The following is a 20,405-nucleotide window of genomic DNA, read 5'->3' as shown; positions in this document are numbered from 1 at the left end:
GAGACTACAATTTACAGTGATCATATACACCTATCCGCAGTCCGAGAGCAGTCGCTGCCTGGGCAGCTGAGCTTCGAGACATCCATCTTTCAGCTTCGGCTATTGCTCTACCGAGCAGAGACCGGGGCATTGGTTTGGTGCTGCAGCGTTCCCCACTCCTATTATTTTGCCCACGATCTGGTCCGGAATCGGGAACTTGATCTGCTTGTGCTCGTGTATTTGGACCAACCCAGACTGGCGCTAACGAGGCGCTAACCCATCCAGCTAAATGGCGGCTACTAGCCTAGCTCGGCTAAATATTCACACTCAAGTGGCTTTAGCTCGAGTGCAACGGTCTTCTAAGCCCTGCTTCTTCAGCTCTAACTGGTAAGACATGTCTCGAGCTTCGCAGCTGACAGCTTCTCTGTCTCCACCGGGCTCGAAAGGGTTGGGGGCCAGTGGTGCTGACAGTACCGACATCCGGAGAAGAACTCGGAGTTGATATGATCATGTACCAAGAGCTTCTGAGATTGTTCTGCTCGAACAGGAAAATGACTGGGGCATGAGGTGGACGTAGGGCAAGGGGGGTGGTGATGAAATGGACCCGTTTTCTTGAGAATTTACATGTATGCAGAGTTGGATATCGCCCCACCAATGATGCTGGGAGATGCCTCTATTCGGCCAAGGTCAATGCCACAAAAGGTAGGGAGATGATCGGTAAATGAGCCGGTATTGAAGACACGATCAAGCATTAAATTCAGCCATTAAATACGATGCATCGAATAGGGAAGGCTAAGGGTAAAAGACTGGTGACGATGTTTTTCTCATTGTAGAGACATTGAACGCGTGACACACACGGCGAAGAAAATGCAGCATATTATTTGACATTATTACGAAAGAAATGGGTGATAGGCGAATAATGCATTACAAAGTGCGTTTTCCCCCGCCTTGAGATAGACCGATAACAAAATCCAGAGTCCCAGTCGTCTGATTCGATGTTATGGCGAAGGCTTCGCAGAAGAAGTCTCATTGATTAAACCAGTGTACCGGCCAACATGAGTACGACCGAGTACAGTAGGGCATGTACGTTCCAGAGATTTCCGATGCCGCGAGAAGCGGAGGCGGAGGAGACTTGCACGCGAGTTGGCTCTGGCTGGCTCAGATTGCCTCTGGCAGACGTCGACCAGACCGAAGTCTCAACGGAGGACGAAACAGAGTTGTGATAAACCGTAGTGTTGCTTGTAGCAGAACCCGGCTCAGATTCAGCTACAGAGGGTTTGGTCGTGAGGGCATTTGCAACGCCAGATGTCGATGTTGGCTGACTCGTCTTTTCGATTCCGATCGACGGACCCGCAACAATGGAGATACCCTGCGTAGGTCGTACAGATGCGTCTCCATCTGTGCCGTCCTGTCCGGGATTCTTGGGCTGCTGCACAGCTCCGGAAGAAGAATGTGGGCTGGGAGTGCCGGAGTGGATGTTGGTGGGGTTAGTTGTTGGACCCTGGCGGTGGCCCTCATCCCCTGCACCAGTAAGGGGCGTAGAGGGAAGAGCATTCTGGCCGGGGGCATCCGTCGGCCGAGTGGCCGGGTGGTCAACGCAGTTTGTGCAGGGAGAAGTCTGCGCAACACTGTCAACGGCCTCATCGGTAAAGCTGTTGATTGATTGGCATTGCGGGCCCTGGCAGGTGCCTGGGAGCCCCTTGGTGCTGGGTTGGCCGGTGGTGGCTGGGCCTGCGGGAGAGGACTGAACTGTAGACGGTATAAGAGGATGCAACTGGCACCCGTCACTCTGGGCCGCGTTGACCACGAACGTCTTCATTGGGGCGAGAAACGTGTGTGTGATTGCGGGAATCGAGGTCATTGTAAGCTCACAGCCCTGTTCGTTCGGGCTTGCGCGAGGGGCCGCGAGGGCCACAGGGAACAACAAAGCCAAAGTGGTGGAGCGCATGATGGGAGTTTTGAACGAGTGACGGTGAGTAATACTGAAGATGTCAGGGAGGTTGGGGATAACGAGAGAAGAAGCAGTGTGATGGGGTGACCACGCTCGCGTTCATTATATACTCCGTGGAAGTGGCTCTTTCCACTTTCACTGAACATCAGTTCTTGATCAAAATGCCGAAGAAAACATCTTGTGGGCAGAAAGCATGACTCAGTTCGAATCTTAGCCTTTCCATGCGTTTGTGCTGCTGAGAGCTTCCCTCATCTTTTCCAGCAATCAAACCAAATTCTCCTCGTGAAGAAGGAAATCTGAATGATCCAAAAGCCGTTTGCGTTCATCACAATATTGAACATCGTACCATTGGGCATCTTGAAGGCGAGATTACTGACTCGAAAGTAGACGGGAAATTCAACAAGATCACCGAATCTTGGCCCATTCCGTTCAATGCCTGTAGCTTCTTCAGCTGGTTCACTCAAGTTCAATTGTTTATGGCTGAAAGCGGAACATCAAAATTACCTCAAGGTGTATTATTCCATGATGGACACCTAATTCATGTGTGAGAGAGCATGTTGTCTGTGGACCAAGTACATTGATGCTGATTCGGCGGTACCCACTCTTCATGAATCCTATCGACTGCATGCGTTCCTGCCCACGACTTCAATTACCAATGTGGGCTCATCAGTAAACCTTCCTCGATAAGATTGATTTTCAGGAATGCTGTTTCTAGGTCTAGATCAGCCTTGCGGAAGAGGCTCGCCATCTGAGGAGACATAAAAGTCTTCTTCGGGCCCGGGTCTACAGAAGAGAAACAACCAAGCACACTCGTTCAGTCATCATCTTCTTGGACGACTCTCTAAAATCGTCACAATCAGTCACATTCGCTTTCCATCTTCAATTATACCATCACTGTCATCATGCGTTCCCGGCGGTCTCATGTCGCTTTGGGCGCCTTATCCGCACTGCCTTGGCTGGCATCCGGAGCTCAAGGTTGCTCGTCGGCTGACAATACAGGAGCAATCACTCAGGAGGTTGTTGTGGTCGATCACGTTCCCGTACATCTCAGCGCTGCCGTCTGCCACAACACTGTCATCGATGTTGCTGGCACAGCTGTATCTGTGACCAACGCTCCTACGGTGCTTGTGTCCGACTTCGTTGTCCAGAGCACCACGACGTTCACGTCGACTCTGTAAGTCAGCTGCTTTTCGCTAATTTTATTTCAATGTGACTCTTTACTCACTCAAACCAACAGCCATCCATCTGTGGTCTTTGAAGGCCCCTGCACCACTCTCTTTAGAGATGGCCCTCCCGGTTCCGAACCCACTACTCTAGTCTTTCCTCCTCTCGGAGACGGCGTCAACGGAACGAAGATCATCTGCGTTCCAGCCGATCCCAACTGGTACGAGGGACTGGGCCCATTCAAGACTGGTGATAGTGACCCCTGGGGCATCACGAGACCTGCACTTACCGGAACGGACCTCATCGACCCTGCCACCATCACGCCTCCCACTACTACCTTCACTGGACCATTTACTACACTTACTGGCGCTTGGACCGGTACAGTCCCGACGACTCTCATCTTGCCTCCCGCCGGCACTGATACAGTCGGAACCGAACTGGTCCTCCGCCCCACGTCTACTCCTCCGTCTTTCACCGGGCCTTGTGTCACGCTCTCGGGACCCTACACCGGCGCCACACAGACTACTCTGGCACTGCCTCCGTCTGGGACCGATACTGTCGGAACTCAACTGGTGCTGACACCCAGTCCCGTGATCACCTCCTTCACTGGGCCGTACGTGACAGCGACCGGGGCGTACACCGGCACGACACCCACGACTCTGCTTCTCCCTCCATCCGGGACGGACACTATCGGAACTCAGCTCGTCCTTACTCCTGCCCCCAGCATCTTCACCGGGCCTTTTGTGACGGAAAGCGGCGTCTGGACCGGTACCTTCACCAACACCCTTTCCCTAGCACCGGCTGGAACTGATGCTACCGGCACCCAACTCATCCTGTACCCGACAACAACGGCCAGTCAGTTCACTGGTCCATTCACCATTCTTACGGCCCCCGGCACAGGCAGTGTGGCAGCAACTTTTACGGTCCCGCCCAACGGAGCAGATGGCACTGGCACTGTCATCGTTCTGGCCCCCACAAGCGCGGCACCCGGTACCTTTGCCGAGTCTGTTCCAAGTTCATCATCAGCATCTCCTACTGGCGCCCCAGTTCTCGGCGGATTATTCACCAGCACGTACACCGGCTCAACTACCTCAACCTCGGTCCTACCTTCAGGCCCCAATGGAGAGCCAGGAGCAACCATAATCTTCGTCCAAGGTCCCGCAGCAACAACCTCAGCTCCCGCTTCTACCATTCTGCCTGCTGTTTATACCACCATCACCAGCGGCTACGACGGCACATTGACCTCCACCTCTACCATACCGCCAACAGGCACCAACACCGCCGGATTCATCGTCATTCTGGAACCCACTGCCGTATCAACTCCAGCAGCGGCAAGCTTCACCACAGTAACCAGCGCATACACCGGCTCAGTCACTCTGACCTCGACGATTCCTCCCTCAGTCTCCGGCCAACCGGGAACAGTTGTCATTCTGGACCCGAGTCTAATATCGTACTCGACGTTGACGAGCGGCTATGATGGATCAGTCACCACGACTACCACAGTCTTTCCTTCGGGAGGTGGCACTGTCGGGGCTGTTGTTGTCCTTGTACCAACGGCCGCAGCGTCATCGACTGCCTTGCCAAACACCGATACGTCAACCTCTACCCTGGCATCTAAAACGACAACCTCTGAGTCCTCATCTGCCTCCGAATCATCCTCAACCTCGGCGATAGTCTCAACTTCTACGGTGTCTTCTACTTCCGAGGTCTCTCCCACTTCTGAAATCTCTTCCACTTCTGAAGCTTCCTCCTCTTCTGAGGTCTCCTCTACGCCAGGAGTTTCTTCTACGTCTGATGCTCCTTCTACTTCTGATGCGTCCTCCGCTTCCGAACTGTCTTCAACTTCAGAGGCTTCTTCTACTCTGGATACTACTTCGGCTTCGAGTACCGCCCCAACCTCCGCTACCTCCGAAGTCTCCTCGTCGTCCGTTCCAACCTCGACAATTGCCAGTGTCTCATCCACGACTTCCTCTCCATCATCGTCTAGTTCAGCATCCCCATCCGCCTCAACCACACTCCCCGGAACCCCAACCACACAAACCTCCCAATCATCCACCTTCACAGGCTGCCTCGTCACATCCTCAGCCACAGCCTCCGCCTGCAGCGTCTCCCTCACCGACTCCTGCGCCCAGCTCTCCTCAACCAACGGCCTCGCCCTCGCCCCCGTCATCGCCGCCTGCACCCTCGAACTCGGCCCCTACGCCGCCGGCAACGTCCTCACCTGCCTCTCCACCACAATCTCCCTCACAACCACAGGCCAGAGCATCGCAAACTGCGTCACCAACGCCCTCGCCGCAAGCTGCCCAACCACCCTCCCCGACGCCTGCGTCAACCTACAAACCTCCAACGGCCTCGCCCTCCTCACCGACATCCCCCTCTGCACCGCGGCCCTCGGCCCCTTCGCCGTCGGCACCGCCGCAACCTGTCTCGCCACCGGCGCCATCAGCGCCCTCACCCAGGGCTCAAGCGTCTTCGAATGTCTCCAAGTCGCCTTCGGCCTGGCTCCCTCGGTCGTTACCGTGACCAACCCCGCGCTCTGCCCGACACAAGCGCCGACAGCTACCCCTTCAGTTTGCGCCACGGTCCCGGCGCCGTGCGAGTCCCTCTCGACCGTTGACGGTCTGGCCCTGATCCCCGCGATACCGGCCTGTACCGCGGCTCTCGGCGCGTTCGCTGTTGGCAACGCCGCGACGTGCCTCGCCACGACGGCCGTCAGCGTGACGACCACGGGCTCCTCGATCGTGTCCTGCCTGGAGAATGCGCTCAGCGCCACGTGTATCTCGACGCTGCCGCAGGCCTGTCTCAATCTCGGGGGCGACGATGCGGTGGCGCTGGCGGTGGACCTGCCGCTCTGCGTGACGGCATTGGGGCCGTTTGCGACTGGTGCTGCTCTTGTGTGCACCACATCCGGGCTGACAAATGGCGATTCGGTCATTCAGTGCTTGAACAATGCTCTCTTTTCTACGGGCTAGGTGGTTGCGGGCTAATATGAAGCACTGATGTTCCTGAACCATTTCTCCCATTATGTTTGCTTTCATGTTGGCTATTTTCCGTCCTTCTGTTGTGTCTGTTGGTTCTCATCTTCTTTTCAGCCTAGTTCTCGGGACGATAGGTCTCGAGCCAAAAACCTTAATATCAGAACTAATCATTCACATTCTCCAAAGGAACTGTCAGCTGGATGGTAAACTACTATAATAACTGACAATGATTTATATCTAATTTAAGTATTCAAACATTCAACCCATAGAATATGGGTTCATTCTGTCGGTCCAGCTGAATTTTCATGTTCCCGTTTAATCTTCCCGTCCAGCTTCCAAAGCTCTTTGCCTCCGCAAACGCAACCGACCTGGTCATGGTGTTATCAAAATCATTCAATTAAGAGACCGAGTATATGGGAAAGACTTGAACTTTTGGTTATCCCACAAACAACATTAATGAATAAATCCTTCATCGTTTAAATGCTGCGTTCTGGCCCCCACAACATTCACAGTTGGCAGGCATGACATCATGTAAGGCCAAAGGACCCACGTACACAGTCACAATCACCTTTTAATGTCGTCAAATTTCACTCAAACCCATGACCAAGATCGGAAGGTCGATCGAAGGAAACAGAAAGTCGCAGTCGCTAGGCACCGCGTGCAGTGCGTCCCCCGCTTCTTGCTCACCGGCCCCGGGGCTCGGCATCCCCGACACCCACATCCCGGCAAGCCGGCAGACAGGGCAGACAAGGCGGGCCAATCTGCGTAGGTTAAAGCTTAATAATGGCTGCCTTCCTCCGAACCAGAACAACCGTAAAACCTTCGTCCGATGATCCGACCTTCCGCTTCAGGAGGCGAGCAGACGTCGACTGGTGGCCCCGGCCCGGCCATAGTTCTCGCTGTATGTACGGCGCGGCCAAGAAAAGGGGGCCGTTCTGCCCTTCGGTTTCGGTCGGCGATAAGTCAGAAAAGTCTCAAAGAAGAAGCCCGGCAGGGATCTGCAGCAGCCCTCCCCGCACCTGAATCTGTCTATCTGATCCTCCACCTAAATACCTTAGTACGGATAGCTAATAGGCCCCCCGGCTAGTGCCGACGGTGCCACGATGCGCGCCCGCCCCTTAACAGGAAGCTCTTACGCGTCTCACTGGCTGAGCGAGCTCGCATTTGCCCCATAAAGACAAACATAAGACTTGCACCATGCCCCCGTCTGTTCCGTTGCGCCCCCTTGAACTGGCAGGATTTTCGAACCTTCTTGTCCTCTTACTCAATCTCCCCCAACGACAGAGTGCTCTTCTCTCTCCTCCTTTGCCCATCCCGCCGGCCGTTGCAGCTCGTTCTTGCCCCTCTTTCCTGTCAGATTCGCTGTTCCATCTAAGGCTAATCCCTTGAAGGCGCCAAGTGTTCTTGCTTCTAGCCCATCGTACAACCCTACCTGGCTTGCCCAGTCTTGGTCAATCAGGAGATTGTCGGTAAAGGAATTCGGGAGTCTACAGCAACCCGACAGCAATAGTCAATTGATAACAGCAGAGAGGTGAGAGTGACGCCAATTAGAAATTTGATTCATTCCCCCGACCGCCACCAAAAAAAACGTTTCGGTCTCGCCCCACTCTGGAGACTCTCCCACGATCTTCGAGGGGGCCTCGGCGCCGGTTTCCAGTCGTTGAACCGCTGGAACAAGGCACATCAATCATCCTAAAGGAAGCGAAACCTCATCCAACACGGCGCCCGTCTCAATATCGCTACCCCCGATAAATCATGCCGCCCCGGAAGGGCAGTCCAAAGGTCAAGACGGGCTGCCGGACATGCAAGTGGGTTTCCCCCTCGAAAGATGCCGCCGCTCCCTTACCTGAACTTTACTGCCAATGTCTTCCTTCTTCCTCTCACACCCCCCTCTCCTCCTTTTGTTTCTTGTTCACATAATCACCTCGTCACACCCGTATCACGATCCCATAAGCCCGCAATGGAAGCAAGACCAAGAAAACTAACCCAGGCGCCCTTCTCCCTCACAGAGCCCGCAAGGTGAAATGCGACGAGGCCAAGCCGAAATGCGTGCGCTGCACATCCTCCGGCCGCCAGTGCGCCGGCTACGAGCCGACCATCGAACACGGCCTCGCCTGGTACCGCCCGCAGCAGCTCACGGCCCACGACCAGCGTGAGGGCCGCGCCTTCCAGTTCTTCTCGCACATGGTCGGGCCCGTCCTCTCGGGCCCGACGGACTCGTACTTCTGGACGCACCTCGTCGTACAGTTCTCCCACTTCGAGCCCGCCGTCCGCCACGCCGTGCTCGCCATCAGCTCGCTGTACGAGGACTTCCACGAGGGCGAGCGCGTCACCCGCCAGAAGAAGGGCAACGCCTTCGCCATCAGCCATTACAGCGCCGCCATCGAGCGCATCAAAGGCACCCAGGACGAGCAGCTCATGCTGCTCGTGTGCGTGCTCTTCGTGTGCGTCGAGTACCTCCAGGGCGACGTCGAGGCCGCGCTGCGCCACTGCAAGCACGGCATTTTGATCCTGAATAAGGTCGGCTGCCAGTCGTGGGCGCGCGAGTACGTGATGCCCATCTTCCGGCGGCTGAGCTTCATCTCGTTCTTCCTGGGCGCGAAGCCCTCTGAGGACGCGCTCGTGCCGGGGCTGATCGGCTTCGAGGCGCCGATGCCGCCGCGCTTCGATAGCGTCGAGGAGGCGCAGAGCGCGATCGACGACATCACGGTGCACGCGATCGAGCTGCTCGCGAAGGGCGACGAGAGCGGCAAGCAGCCGCTGCAGACGCGGCTGCAGGAGTTCCACGGCAAGGTGTGCGAGCTGGATGCGACGGTGCCGCCGCAGGAGAGCTCGAAGAAGATGGCGCTGTGCGGGATGAAGATCAAGGCGGAGATGGCGCGGATACAGGTCAACACGATCGACGGCGAGGGCGAGATGCGGTACGACGAGTGGGCGGACAGTTTCCGGCGGATCGTGGCGCTGGGGAAGCAGGCGGCGGAGATGAAGGTCGCGTTCCCGAGCGAGCGGCCAAGGGCGAGTTTCACGTTTGAGCAGGGCTTCCTGTCGATGATGGGGTTCGTGTCCATCAAGTGCCGGGATTTGCAGACGAGGTTGGAGGCGATTGACCTGATGACGAAGATTCCCGCGCCGAAGGAGGCGCTGTTGGATGTCGGCACGTTGTACCGCGTCGGTCGGCGCGGCGCGGAGATCGAGCACGGGGTGCTGCTGGATGACGGCGTGTTGGAGCGGAATCCCGTGGCGATGGCGAAGCTGTCGTTCCCGCCGGAGGAGAAGAGATTGATCGGGGCGCCGATAGAGCACGAGCTGGACGTGATCAAGAACGAGGACGGCACGACGTCGTACCGGAGGACGGTGCACTTCCTGAAGAAGGATGCGGATGGGGTGGTTCACGACCAGACGGAGTACCTCCTGGACCAGAAGCCTGGCCAGGTGGTGGTGCCGGATCTGCCATGTATGAGATGTTCGAAGCCTTTGTACGTGTAGTTTTCTTAGCGATACTCTAGTTTTTTAAAGATTCCCCATTGTCATTGTAGCAGTAGAGGCATCAGACGTGCATAATCGGGTGACGTGCATGCAGGTACCGTATGTTGGTTGCAGCAGCAGAAGCACCCCAGAGCCACAACTTGCAAGGCCCCCCGGAGCTCCATAGTCGATTTAAGTCTAAAATCTAGATCAGCCCGGTGGGATGCGAGATGTAAACGGACCCCACAAGGCGCTCGTCGGGTCGTTCCTGAATGTTTGCTGTTTCTTGGCGACCTTTGCTCCGGGCTTCTCCCGATGCTACACTGTTACACTCAAAGACACCAACAACCCCGAGCCCTCGGCCGAGCGTTACGCAGCATCTTAACGTCCGACATGCCGGTCAAACGGCGATGATGAATCGTCCAAACATTCTCATCAGTAACAAACACGCGATGACACCTCGACGCATCTCCAGACGGTCCCGGTCGGCCGGGATGAGACGACGGGGCGGGGCGGGGGCGGGTGGGGCCAGTCCGACTCGCGCTAAATTGGATCCCGCGCGTTCGGTCCGGGCCCACAGTGGGGCTAACCCGAGGACTATTAAACCCAGCCGATCGCCGCCCCCAACGCGACCTTCCACAAACACATTGCAAAGGAAGTTCACTGCAAAGAGACCTCGCACTTGGCCCGCATCGCTCAACACCTCCCAGACAGCGGCGTGCCGAGAATTCAGACACACGGCCGCAGCACTCGGGTCCCGACGTCGTAATGCGCGTCAGTTGGGGTGCAGAATTCGCCGAGATTTAAGGGACGATCGAAATGGGGAAAAATATCCAGTGCCATGGCGAGCTCCTCGGAATTCCCGGTGGTCGGTATACGGCTGCCGGTTGAGTCGAGACATACAGATATAAACGCCTCGCCTCTGCCACCACCACCGTCTTGAATATCTCTCGACTTCAGCCTCTCACTTCATCTCCTCCTCTTGCCTCTGGTAGCCAGACAACCTCCCTACCTGATCCAGGCCACACTGCCCAACATGCCCTCCTCCCTTCGGGCCCTCGCGGCAGCCATTGCCCCGGCCGTCGTCTACGCGGCAACCCTGCAAGATGTCTGCACCACAGAGCACGCCCAGCAGGCCCTCCCCGCCGCGGGCACCATCCCCGGCGTCACAATCGACTCCGCCTCCGTCCAGACCGCCGTCGTCACCGGCGCCAACGTCTCCTCGGAGTGGTACCCTTCCGCCACCATCGACTACTGCAACGTCACCTTCGCCTACTCCCACGACGGCCTCGCAAACGACGTCGTCCACGTAACCTACTGGGTCCCCGCCCCGGACGCCTTCCAGAACCGCTACGTCTCCACCGGCGGCGGCGGCCTCGCCATCAACTCCGGCTCCCAGTACATCCCCACCGGCATCATCGCCGGCGCCGTCTCTGGTATCACCGACGGCGGCTTCGGCGACTTCAACACCCAGTGGGACGCCGTCTTCCTCGCCGCCAACGGCACCATCAACTGGCAGTCCGTCTACATGTTCGGCTACCAGGCCCACAACGAACTCGCCGTCCTCGGCAAGCAGTTCGCCCGCAACTTCTTCGCCGTCCCCGCCGAGACAAAGCTCTACTCCTACTACCAGGGCTGCTCCGAGGGCGGCCGCGAGGGCTGGAGCCAGGCCCAGCGCTTCGGCGACCAGTTCGACGGCGTCGTCGCCGGCGCCCCCGCCTTCCGCTACGGCCAGCAGCAGGTCAACCACCTCACCGCCAACGTCATGGAGACCACAGCCAACTACTTTCCGCCGTCGTGCGAGCTCGAGAAGATCCTCAACCTCACCATCGCCGCCTGCGACCCCCTCGACGGCAAGACGGACGGCGTCGTCGCCCGCTCCGACCTCTGCAAGATGACCTTCGACTTCAACACCACCGTCGGCCAGGCCTACTCCTGCGAAGCCACCACCGGCAGCGGCACCGGTGGCTTCGGCGACCTCGCCAAGCGCCAGGGCCCGCCCTCCAACCCGGCCCCCGCCCAGAACGGCACCGTCTCCGCCCAGGGCGCCGCCCTCGTCAAGCAGTACTACGACGGCCTCATCGACTCGCAGGGCAAGCGCGTCTACCTCAACTACCAGCCCGGCTCCGCCTTCACCGACGCCAACGCCAAGTTCGACTCCGCCACCAACACCTGGGGCGTGAGCATCTCCGGCCTCGGCGGGGAGTGGGTCGCGCGCTACCTCCAGCTGCGCGACACCTCGACCCTCGAGTCTCTGACCAACGTCACTGCCGACACCCTCCGCGACTGGATGCTCTACGGCATGAACAAGTACGCCGACTCCCTGCAGACGACGCACCCGGACCTGTCGGCGTTCCAGACCGCCGGCAGCAAGATCCTGCACGTCCACGGCGAGCAGGACGACTCCATCCCCGCGGCCTCGTCGGTGCACTACTACGAATCCGTGCGCAGCATCATGTTCCCCGGCCAGGGCTTCAACGAGAGCTCCGCGGCGATGGACGAGTTCTACCGGCTGTACCTGGTGCCTGGCGGCGCGCACTGCGGGGCGAACTCGCACCAGCCGGGCGGTGGGTGGCCGCAGACGACGCTGCAGACGGTGATTGACTGGGTTGAGAAGGGGGCTGCGCCGGACACGCTGAACAGCACCGGGGAGGGGATTGGGGAGCTGTGCAGGTGGCCGCAGCGCCCGCTGTGGACGGATAATGGCGCTGGGTTCAGCTGTGTGTATGACCAGGCGTCGATTGATACCTGGAAGTACACCTTTGATGCGTTCAAGATGCCTGTCTACTAGGTGTCCGGTGAGATACGCAGTGAACTAGTGGGGTCACTCAATGATGTAATTTCCTTGTACATATTGGAGGATACATAGCTGTATAAACATACTTGACACACCTACGTTGGTACTTTTGTAACATGTGAGACTTGCCTGTAATTTGTTTTAACTTGGGTCCGAAGCCCATGCAGACTTTCCAGGATGACGTGGACCTTGACAACGCAGTCATCTTAGTGCAAACGTGATCGCAGTTCGTGAAATGGACCTTCATTCGGCGCATAGAAGTTTGTAGCCACAGCACGCCAAGCTCTCCAGACTTGAGATATTGGTTTAAGTAGCGTCGCGTAGTAAGGCTAATGCCAATGGAATTTTTTGGATATTGATATGCACCTCAGATGCTGAACTATGCTTCCGGCTACAACGACGATTACCCCTTGCGACTCAAACGTTGATGCGGTCCTCACTCCGGCTTCTGTCCATAAACAACATAACTACAACCAGGGTCAGTATTCGAAGTTCTCTCACTCAAAATGTACTGAAACGGGGTCACTCACATGGGCCAGTACGAATGAATCGCCGTGTTCTTCATGTCCTTCCTCACCTCCGCCAGAAAAACGTCCACGCTCTCCTTACTCCACCCAAGAACGCGAGTATAAACCGCCACGCTCAATGCCTCCAGTCCCGAAGTGATGTTTTCGAGTGTCCACAAACCTACGCACACAGTCAGTCACTTGCACCAGTAAAAAGGACCTTCTCCAATCAACGACTCACCAAGCTCCTTGTATCTCGGATCCCTAGGCCACCTATTCTGCGGCCACTTAAACACCACCTCCCGCACATTCACAAACCCCGCCTCCTCAAGCTGCTTCTTATACAGTTTCGCCCCGTCAAACGACCGCCCCACCGCCTGCGTGCCCTTGAGCAGCTGGTCGCTCCACCGCCACAGCGCCGTCTCCTCCGTCAGCGTGCCGTCGTCCGACGTGATCGGCGTGATGTCCGTGACCTCGATCCACCCGCCCGGGTTCAGGTTCTCGTACGACTGGCGGAACATTTTCGGAAAGTCCGCAATCGCCGAGGTCATCATGCGCGAGTACACAAAGTCGAACTTCTGCGAGAATGTCCACGGCTCCTCCTCGATGTCGTCGATCTGGAAGTGCACGTTCGGCGGCACAAAGGCCGGCTGGATGGGCGAGAGATCGACGCCGATGATGGTCGCGGACGGGTGCAGGTCGCCAAAGTCGGCGGCCCAGATGCCGGTGCCGGTGCCGATGTCGAGCACGCGCTGCGGGGGCTTGGCGGGGTCAAGGGGCGCGAGGTGCAGGCGCTCGTCGAGGGTGAGCAGGAAGAGATGGTGCTGCAGGTCGAGGCGGTCGGACTCGGTCTCGTCGTTGGGGATGAGGTAGGCCCCGTCTTTGTAGGCGTGGTAGGTGCGTCCGTTCTCGTGGCGGTATTGGAGGATGGAGGAGCGCAGGGAGGCGGTGGAGGATTGGAGCTCGACGCCGAGGGAGGAGTCGGAGTCGGAGGTGTCGGGGTCGTCGGTGTTCGGGTCGGCGGCGGGGGTCCCGGTTGTGGGGGCCGGGTCGGCCTCGAGGGCGGCGGGGGGAACCGGGGCCGGGGTTGGGTCTGGTGTTGGAGCGGACATTGTGTAGGTTATCGGGCGACTTCAGAAAGTAGTCTCTCAGGGAGGTGTTTTCGAGAGAATAAGAGGCGGAGGAGGAGAGGAGAAGAAAGGAAGGAAGTGGGTTGAAGCGGGAACGGCGTGGTCCTGGTGGAGGCATTTGTTGTGTCTCGGAGGGTTTGCGGCGATGCGGCCAGTCCGGATGCGGATTGCGATTCCGGAGGGTGGGTGGAATGCATGGCCAAAGCCTATGTTTTCCGCAATATCAATGTCGCTGAGTGTCTACCTGACTTTTGAACCGGGGTGTGAATTGACTGCAGCAGGATTGAAAGGCCCGGTCGACTTGACGTTGAGTACTCATGGGGTTTGATGCATATTGAACTGGCGGTGGGATGGAAATCATTTGGTCTTGGCATGGCTGGCCAATGAAGTGCTAGGCATGGCTGTCGAGATGGCATGATGCACCCACGGCGACATTTCAGAAAAGGAAAGGCGCCATGCGGGCGAATGACGCGGGGGAGGTCTGGCATGGGGTTGGTGGTTCTGGACGGCTCCATTGTCGTGCATGATGTTTTGTTGGCAGATGGGGCTCCATGTGATGTGTGCATGCTGAGATGACAGTATCCGGGTTAGCGGTGCTGTCGGCGTGCGGCGTCGACAACCTGGGACGTTGGCTGGTTGGGCCAATTGAAGAAACGCGCTATTGAGCTATAAGTTCACGTTTCAATTGTATCTTTGGATTAATTGTCAACAGACAGTGTGATAAACTACTCTCAAATGGATTCTGTCGTCCTTTGCAGACGACGCTTCAGTGGGCCCACGGTTGCTGCACACAACCCAAGAAGCCAACCACCTCGTACACGTAGCAAAAGTGCTGAGTCTCGCCATGAGTAGGTAGATCATTAGATACAAATAAATGGAATCTGTGCGAAAATCAGTGAGTTTTATTGCTTTTTGAATAAAATTTGGTTCATTGTGTTTGAATTAACATGATGCCTGACTAAACCCTGATGCTCGTGTCGGTCCAAGCCTCGAATCATTTATTTCGCAATAGTCCTCGATTGACCTACGACTCATGTGTGGCTGTACTTGTGCAGCATCTAGATTGTGCCAGTGTCGAATTCGAACGCTCCCTGTTGTACGTTTTCATAGAATCATGCAGAGATAGAAAAGAAGTTGACAAACGTGAATGTGACTGAAACTCCGCGCTGCTTGCTTTGATCAGTAAAAAGCGTCAGTTGAAATGCTTTCACTCGACAATTCAAGTCTAGCACATATTGAGTAGCACATATTGAGTGTTGTATAATAAAATTCGTTTAGCCCAGTCGACAACGTCACACGCCACAAAATAGCACCACTGATTGTGTAGCGGCTAGAGTTCGAGTTGCTGCCTATTTGTAGATCCCACTACTCTGGGATCAGTTCTATCATTACCTCTATTTGCCTCATCTGGTGAGACATGACCGCTAATGTCTATGAGGTTCTCCAAGGCCGCATCTGCTCGGCACGTCTGGCGATCAGGCCCCAAAAGCTGCAAACATTCCTAGTCCATCCCTTGCTTCAATCCTGTCAGATGACGCCATTTTTCTGCTGTCTGGTGGTCTGGTACTAACGTTACCAGACCCCAATATTCCGCATTACAAACTAGCAAACGTACTTAACGAAACGGGCCCCCTCCGATCTGTCCATACTCACTGTAACAAGAACCGCAAATGATTGGCATTCTTCTCACTTACAGCACCAGATAGAGAATTTTGTTCATCATGACGAGTTGCGATGTCTACCGTTACCAAAGGCTTTCAAGTCCGCGATCCATTCGTCTGGTGGTGCTCCATCGAAATGCGAATCTCAGCCGCGCCCAGCACCTTACTTGTGACCTTATTGAGGCGAGTGTGGATGCCCCGCCACCTTACCTTGCTCTGTCGTATACATGGGGCGGAGAGATACCCAGCGAACCACTGATCATTCAAAACCCCTTCGCTGATAAGACATCCGCTGGCTTCACTGATACCCGTAAAGCAGGAGCTACTCGACTACTAATCACTCCCAACTGCGCGATGGCTCTGAGTCTGTTACAGAGATCCATGAAGGGAAGATTCAAGACACATCGCCAGATTAATGTTTGGGTCGATGCGATTTGCATTGACCAGTCGAGTAGCGAGGAACGTAGCAGCCAGGTGGCCATGATGGCCGAAATCTACGATCGCGCGAAGAGAGTAATTGTCTGGCTGGGCGAAAACTACGCGCCGAAAAGATGGAACAGCCTGGCGGTCTCCAAACCATTATCGATGCTTCCTCGGATCGAATATGATCACAATCATGGCCAAAGACTTAAGCGCTGCGCGGCGAAGATGGCACTGAAAGGTACCTAGTATCATGACCCATCTCTTTCTTAAATCAACGTGCCTACTCTGAGGATAAATCTCTTTTCCTGTCTGACCAATACATAGTATGCGACGAAACCACCTTACACCGTCTCAGATTGGCGCCATATTGGACACGGGTCTGGACCCTGCAAGAATTCGCGCACAAAACTGCTGCGATACTGTGCTGCGACTCGCATCTTCTCCTCTTCGCCAATCTCGCTCATCTCCTTGCGGTTGCTTCCAAGGACGAGACCATGCCCACTCAGCAAGGGTTAGATTTGCATGTGAACCTGTACGAGTGGCAGGGTACTACAGACCGCCCATTTCGTGCGGCAACGAATCAACTGCGACGTGTGCTTTCGATGAAGGCTTCGGAGCCACGAGACAAGATCTATGCGTTGCGGGCCCTTTCGCCTGGCGTTCTGGGTAAAATGAGGGTCAATTACCAGCAACCCATCGGGGAAGTTTTTCATGAAGCTACAAGACTCATGGTCGAAGAGGAAGAAAGTCTGCGGGTGCTGTACTTCGCGAATCGAGCGAAGACAACAGGTGGTGTTCCTTGGGATACGCTGCCCTCGTGGACTGTTGACTTCGCCACAGAGGACGCCGAGATGAGAGGCTCGCATAAGTACTACTACAAGAGCCTTTGCGCTGCCTCTGGAGGAAGCAAGCCGATTTTCGAGTTTTCGAGAAACGGTAAGAGTATTCATCTCCGGGGAGTGCGTGTTGGTCGTGTCACGGGTCTTGTGAGCGACATATTTCCCGCAAGCAGCAAGTGCATGGAGGGCACGGGGTGCGTCTTGGACGACAAGACCAAGGACGAAACGGAGGGCGAGCCTGAACAGACGTTCCAGCACGACTGCCAAAGCCCATACCTTGACATACTAGGGAATTTCATGAATGATGTGGCATGTCTCAACAAGCCGGATTCTCAAATATACAAGATGAGCAGCAGCCTTTGTCGACTACTGTGGTGGATTATCCAAGGCCCGAAAAAGTCCGAATGGTCTTCATCCACGCCATCTTCGTTGACAGGTCAGGGTATGACGGCCGTGTCGTCGTTAGTTGAGTGGGACTCACGACACTTTGGAAGCCAGTGCAGAGTCGCGCTTCGCGTCGGAAGGCTGTTCTTCACCTCAGATCAGATAGCTGGGTTTGCTGTTACTAGCGTACGTGAGGGCGACGCAGTATGCCTCATCGCGGGTTTGGGTCATCCTTTTATCTTGCGGCCGCGCAAGGGTGGTTACGGGAGCTATACCCTCGTCGGGCCGACAGTATTTGCAGGTGCCATGGGTGGTGAGATGTGGTCCGCCAGTGAAGACGAGTTGGAAAATTTCGAAATTATCTGAGGCTTTCCACATGACTTAATGCACTCAAGGCCGGCGAGGTTGGACGGAAATCGATGCCGAACACCGATTGGACAGGCACGGAAACATACATCTAGTTTGGATGATGCTAAACTTTTGCAAGTAGTGTGGTCAAAAAGCTCTACAAGTTTTGAGAATCGCTGCACATGCTTGGACAAAGTCGTGATGGTTAAGAGCCGCAAAGGGTTCTTCGTGGGGAACGGATACTTCAAGAGCGGCACCCGTAAATAAGCACGGGCATTGACAACCTAATCCCGAAAGGGAGAAAAGAAAAGGGCAGACTATAAAAAGACATACAGCGTTTCTAGTTGGAGACTTGATTCCCTCAGAGCGCTCGAAAGGCTGAAGTGTTTCATTAACTGGCAGACATAGTTGTGACGGCGTAGGTCAAACATCTTCCGGATGTGGACTAGAGTCTTCGATTAGTCTCCTCAAAATAAGGTTCACGACGTCACTATTCCGTCGACTTGGTGAAATACGGCGGTACGCCAACTGGCCTGCGTCAAACTCCATTTCCAGAGTTTCGTTTCCGGGAAAACTTACCATTGGTGTGGGAAGTGGACTAATGATAATCGATTTCCGCGCGTTCCACGCAAATCCCCCTCACTTGTCCAGTACCCACACCAAAAGACTCACGAACTCATGAGCCATCCGGCACTTTAAAAAGCCACCTTCGCGTCCGTCCTGATTACATTTTTGTTTCCAAATAGAACCGAAATTTCGCTCTCAATTACACTTCTTCTCAGAAAGTCATTCGCTCACAATGTCAAACTCCAGCGAGCGCAAGCCTGTCCCTGACCAAGCCGAGGATGACGCTTGGTTCCCCTCTCCCTTCTCTTTGACGCAATACACCGCTCCCAAGACCGACTTCGATGGCGCCAACTACCCCAACGCATACAAAGGGGGGAAATGGAAGGTCCTCCTCATTGCCACGCAGGAACGGTACCTGAAGATGGCCGGCGGCGAGTTCTTCTCGACGGGCAACCATCCTGTCGAAATGCTGCTCCCCATGGTTCATCTTGACGCTGCTGGCTTTGACATCGATATCGCCACCATCTCCGGCGACCCTGTCAAATTCGAGATGTGGGCTTTTCCCAAGGAGGACGAAGCTGTGAAGGGCATCTATGAGAAGTACAAGCAGAAGATTCGCAACCCTCTCAACCTCGAGGAGGTGTGGGGGAATGGTTTCTCAGCGGACACGCCCTACATCGCTGTGTTCATCCCCGGAGGCCACGGTGTCTTGAATGGTGTTCCAGATTCAGCGACGGTCGGAAATATATTGCGCTGGGCCCATCAGAATGAGCGATACTATATCACTCTGTGCCACGGACCGGCCAGTATGCTTGCCGCAGACGTGGGCAAGCCTGCAGGAAGCAAGTTCATATATGACGGCTACGAGATTGTGGTGTTCCCCGATTCGCTTGACTCGGGTGCAAACATCGACATTGGATACATTCCTGGCAAAATGGAATGGCTTGTTGGCGATCGCCTGCGAAAGCTTGGGGTCAAGACGTTAAATGAGGGAATCACTGGTCAGACACATCAGGACCGGTACCTGCTCACCGGCGACTCGCCGCTTGCGTCCAATAATCTTGGGAAGCTTGCCGCCGGTGTCTTGTTGAAAGACGTGGTCGGTCGGAAATAGGACTTCGGAAAAATATACAAGGCTCCTTGATTGCTCACCGCAACAAGATGGAACCGTCCGGATGTCGAGGTCGTAGCTCGACTTTTCAAAATCTCCTCGATTCGGGATGGAAAGAAGCAAGCGACAAACTTTCAATCACAGAATAGGCTCAGTCAAATTCTAAGCATGCAAATACTCAGATATGAAGACAAGTTGGTAATCCGGCAGGTATATAGTCTTCTCGAACCGTCCGAGTGTTGTTCCCCTCCATGTTTAGACAATCGTGAACCCTGCTAGGGCTTTCTGGCATAGACACAGTGTCTGGTTTAGCTGTCAGCACCTACTATCAAAAGCGGCGATTCCATGAACCTACATGGGCCAAAACGCGTGAATTCTCCTGTCTCGAATGTCAACCCTCGCTTCATCGCAAAGCTGACGCACATTCTGCTCGTTCCATCCCATGCCTCTAGTGAGAAGTGCCAATGACAATCCCTCTAGCCCCATTTCCAGGTTCACGCAATGGTTCATTCCAATCTCTTTGAGCCTCAAGTCCGCCGGCCACCCATTAATGGGCCAGGAAAACGCCTTGCAAGTGACGTCCACGAACCCCACCTTGTGTATAACGTCTGAATAGCTAGACAAGCTGATAATTGGACGTCCGAGGTAATCGGAAGCCTGATAAAGGGCATCATGCCATCTGGCGATGGCAGAATCCTGCCTAAGAGTGCCGTCATGGCAGCCCAAAGGAAGCGAAAGGTCGCCGAGCTCGAACCAGCCGCCAGGGATGAGGTTACTGTTTAGGCAGCGGGCAAGTCAGCTCAAACTTGGTTTGACTGGTTATTCTCTTTGAAGGAAACTGTGCAGGTAACGGCAAAGGTAGTACTCGTATATCTTCTGAATCATTGCCGGTACGTCGGAAAAAGAACCCGCCATCCCTCGGCACATGATAAAGTCGAATGGCCGGTTGAATTGCCAGTCCTTCTCGAGATCGTCTATTTCAAACTTGCAGTTTGTCGGGATCCTGGAGCCATAGATTAAGCGTCCATGCCTACAAAATTCCAAAAATAGCCAGGTGGTTTGTCTTGCGTACCATTCGGGTTGTATCGGGCTTAGGTCGACT

At 55.4% G+C, this 20,405-nt stretch overlaps 7 protein-coding genes across 7 annotated transcripts; 5 read left to right on the top strand and 2 right to left on the bottom strand.

Annotated features, from left to right (window-relative positions):
• Positions 1 to 1,012: 1,012 nt before the first annotated feature.
• On the bottom strand, positions 1,013 to 1,927 carry CGCS363_v008515 (uncharacterized protein; the record flags this gene model as incomplete). The annotated part of the gene is made up of 1 exon (XM_036640364.1): positions 1,013 to 1,927. One exon carries the CDS (start codon positions 1,925 to 1,927, stop codon positions 1,013 to 1,015), a length of 915 nt encoding a protein of 304 aa, XP_036494025.1.
• Positions 1,928 to 2,832: 905 nt separating this feature from the next.
• Positions 2,833 to 6,066, top strand: CGCS363_v008514 (uncharacterized protein; the record flags this gene model as incomplete). Its single annotated transcript, XM_036640363.1, has 2 exons — positions 2,833 to 3,104; positions 3,168 to 6,066. 2 exons carry the CDS (start codon positions 2,833 to 2,835, stop codon positions 6,064 to 6,066), a joined length of 3,171 nt encoding a protein of 1,056 aa, XP_036495077.1.
• Positions 6,067 to 7,827: 1,761 nt separating this feature from the next.
• Positions 7,828 to 9,586, top strand: atnN-15 (Aspercryptin biosynthesis cluster-specific transcription regulator atnN; the record flags this gene model as incomplete). Its single annotated transcript, XM_036640362.1, has 3 exons — positions 7,828 to 7,880; positions 8,082 to 9,526; positions 9,579 to 9,586. The coding sequence occupies 3 exons, from the start codon at positions 7,828 to 7,830 to the stop codon at positions 9,584 to 9,586; spliced, it is 1,506 nt and encodes a 501-aa protein (XP_036495000.1).
• A 987-nt stretch (positions 9,587 to 10,573) lies between these two features.
• Tannase lies at positions 10,574 to 12,328 on the top strand (the record flags this gene model as incomplete). The annotated part of the gene is made up of 1 exon (XM_036640361.1): positions 10,574 to 12,328. The coding sequence occupies one exon, from the start codon at positions 10,574 to 10,576 to the stop codon at positions 12,326 to 12,328; it is 1,755 nt and encodes a 584-aa protein (XP_036494999.1).
• Positions 12,329 to 12,770: 442 nt separating this feature from the next.
• On the bottom strand, positions 12,771 to 13,952 carry tdiE-9 (putative methyltransferase tdiE; the record flags this gene model as incomplete). Its single annotated transcript, XM_036640360.1, has 3 exons — positions 12,771 to 12,801; positions 12,865 to 13,021; positions 13,082 to 13,952. 3 exons carry the CDS (start codon positions 13,950 to 13,952, stop codon positions 12,771 to 12,773), a joined length of 1,059 nt encoding a protein of 352 aa, XP_036494998.1.
• Positions 13,953 to 16,548: 2,596 nt separating this feature from the next.
• CGCS363_v008510 (uncharacterized protein) lies at positions 16,549 to 17,643 on the top strand (the record flags this gene model as incomplete). The annotated part of the gene is made up of 1 exon (XM_036640359.1): positions 16,549 to 17,643. One exon carries the CDS (start codon positions 16,549 to 16,551, stop codon positions 17,641 to 17,643), a length of 1,095 nt encoding a protein of 364 aa, XP_036494997.1.
• A 781-nt stretch (positions 17,644 to 18,424) lies between these two features.
• Positions 18,425 to 19,306, top strand: hchA (Protein/nucleic acid deglycase HchA; the record flags this gene model as incomplete). Its single annotated transcript, XM_036640358.1, has 1 exon — positions 18,425 to 19,306. One exon carries the CDS (start codon positions 18,425 to 18,427, stop codon positions 19,304 to 19,306), a length of 882 nt encoding a protein of 293 aa, XP_036494852.1.
• Between the last annotated feature and the right edge of the window lie 1,099 nt (positions 19,307 to 20,405).

The sequence above is a fragment of the Colletotrichum siamense genome, assembly GCF_013390195.1.
Source record: "Colletotrichum siamense strain Cg363 chromosome Unknown KSG_Cg363_contig05, whole genome shotgun sequence".
Taxonomy (NCBI): domain Eukaryota; kingdom Fungi; phylum Ascomycota; class Sordariomycetes; order Glomerellales; family Glomerellaceae; genus Colletotrichum; species Colletotrichum siamense.
Note: the sequence above shows the minus strand (reverse complement) of the source record. Positions and strands in the feature narration are given on the sequence as shown.